The 1,187-nt window shown below is 35.7% G+C and overlaps 1 protein-coding gene across 1 annotated transcript; it reads right to left on the bottom strand.

Moving 5' to 3' along the window:
* Window positions 1–381: 381 nt before the first annotated feature.
* Window positions 382–545, bottom strand: SARC_10186 (hypothetical protein; the record flags this gene model as incomplete). Its single annotated transcript, XM_014295779.1, has 1 exon — window positions 382–545. A coding segment is annotated over one exon (164 nt), but the record flags the coding sequence as incomplete, so codon positions are not given.
* Window positions 546–1,187: the final 642 nt, after the last annotated feature.

Here is a 1,187-nt window from a genome sequence, read left to right as displayed (position 1 = left end):
ATAAATATATATCTATTATGGGTCTAAAAATGTTCAGCAGATTTGAAATCTATGAATGCGCAAGCTGGAATATACATGAAAAATAGCTATGTTCATTTGCTATAACCGATAGTGATCTCTATAATTTATTTTGATAGCTTGTTATCATTTGAATATAGGACGGAAACGCAAACCCAAGAAGACTTATCAATGGTACACTGCACACGAATGGTAACGCTCAGGGAAATGAAAAAAAACACTGAACTGAATAACAAAATACTTGTAGAGCAATCAAGTCTAACTGATCCGTATGAACAACAATATCATGTTGCACATTCTTATAGCTCACATACAATACGATAACTGTTCTTATAGCACACATACAACAAGATAACTAAAATCCTAGTCATACCAACATGTGTATGACCCATCATAGAATGTCTCGTTCGGAAAATGGGCTCCGTGCGTGGCCCCAAACGCGAAGAAATCATCCACGCCGTCGAAGTTGACCGCATACCCGGGTGCCAACAATTGCTTCAGTTCCTCAGTTACTTGTTGCCCTTCCACTACGTTTGTACATATACATAACAACAACATATATGGTAGACCTACGCACCAAAGGCTTGCTGAAATTGCTGGACCCATGTGTAATATGTATTACGTACTATGTACTATGTCTACGATATCTGTTTAAATATAGAAAATAAAGTACTGTATTGTATAGTATGTGAAACAGAATCAGCAACTATCAGTCTTTCAAAGGCTTAGCAGGGCATTGTTGTGTATATAGGGTGCCACTACCATGTATATCATTGATATGTATGTGAAATATCTTGCACTAAAACTTAACTACGCGTTTCATGCGTACAACCTAACTGACAATTAAAGGCCAATGCTTGTGTTACGTAGTGAACATGTAACTTCTAATGCTGAGCCTAATGAGTGAGACATGGATAATTGGATACCATTACCGATCAATCTTTACACGCCTCAGGAGAGACTCTCAGAGTAGTAGAGAGAGAGAGAATTTTGATGAAAAGCAGATACAGGAATTATTTTTTTTTTGAAATAACAATAGGTAATAATATTTACATAAATACATTGTGATTGAAGGCAGGGGGGCATTTATTATTATTTTTTTGTTTGGTTTGTGTCGATTTGGTTTATTTTTGTAAATACAACAAACCCAAAAAAAAACACAAAACGAA

The sequence above is a fragment of the Sphaeroforma arctica genome (assembly GCF_001186125.1).
Source record: "Sphaeroforma arctica JP610 unplaced genomic scaffold supercont1.1164, whole genome shotgun sequence".
NCBI lineage: Eukaryota > Ichthyosporea > Ichthyophonida > Sphaeroforma > Sphaeroforma arctica.
This window is presented reverse-complemented; position numbering and strand designations above follow the sequence as displayed.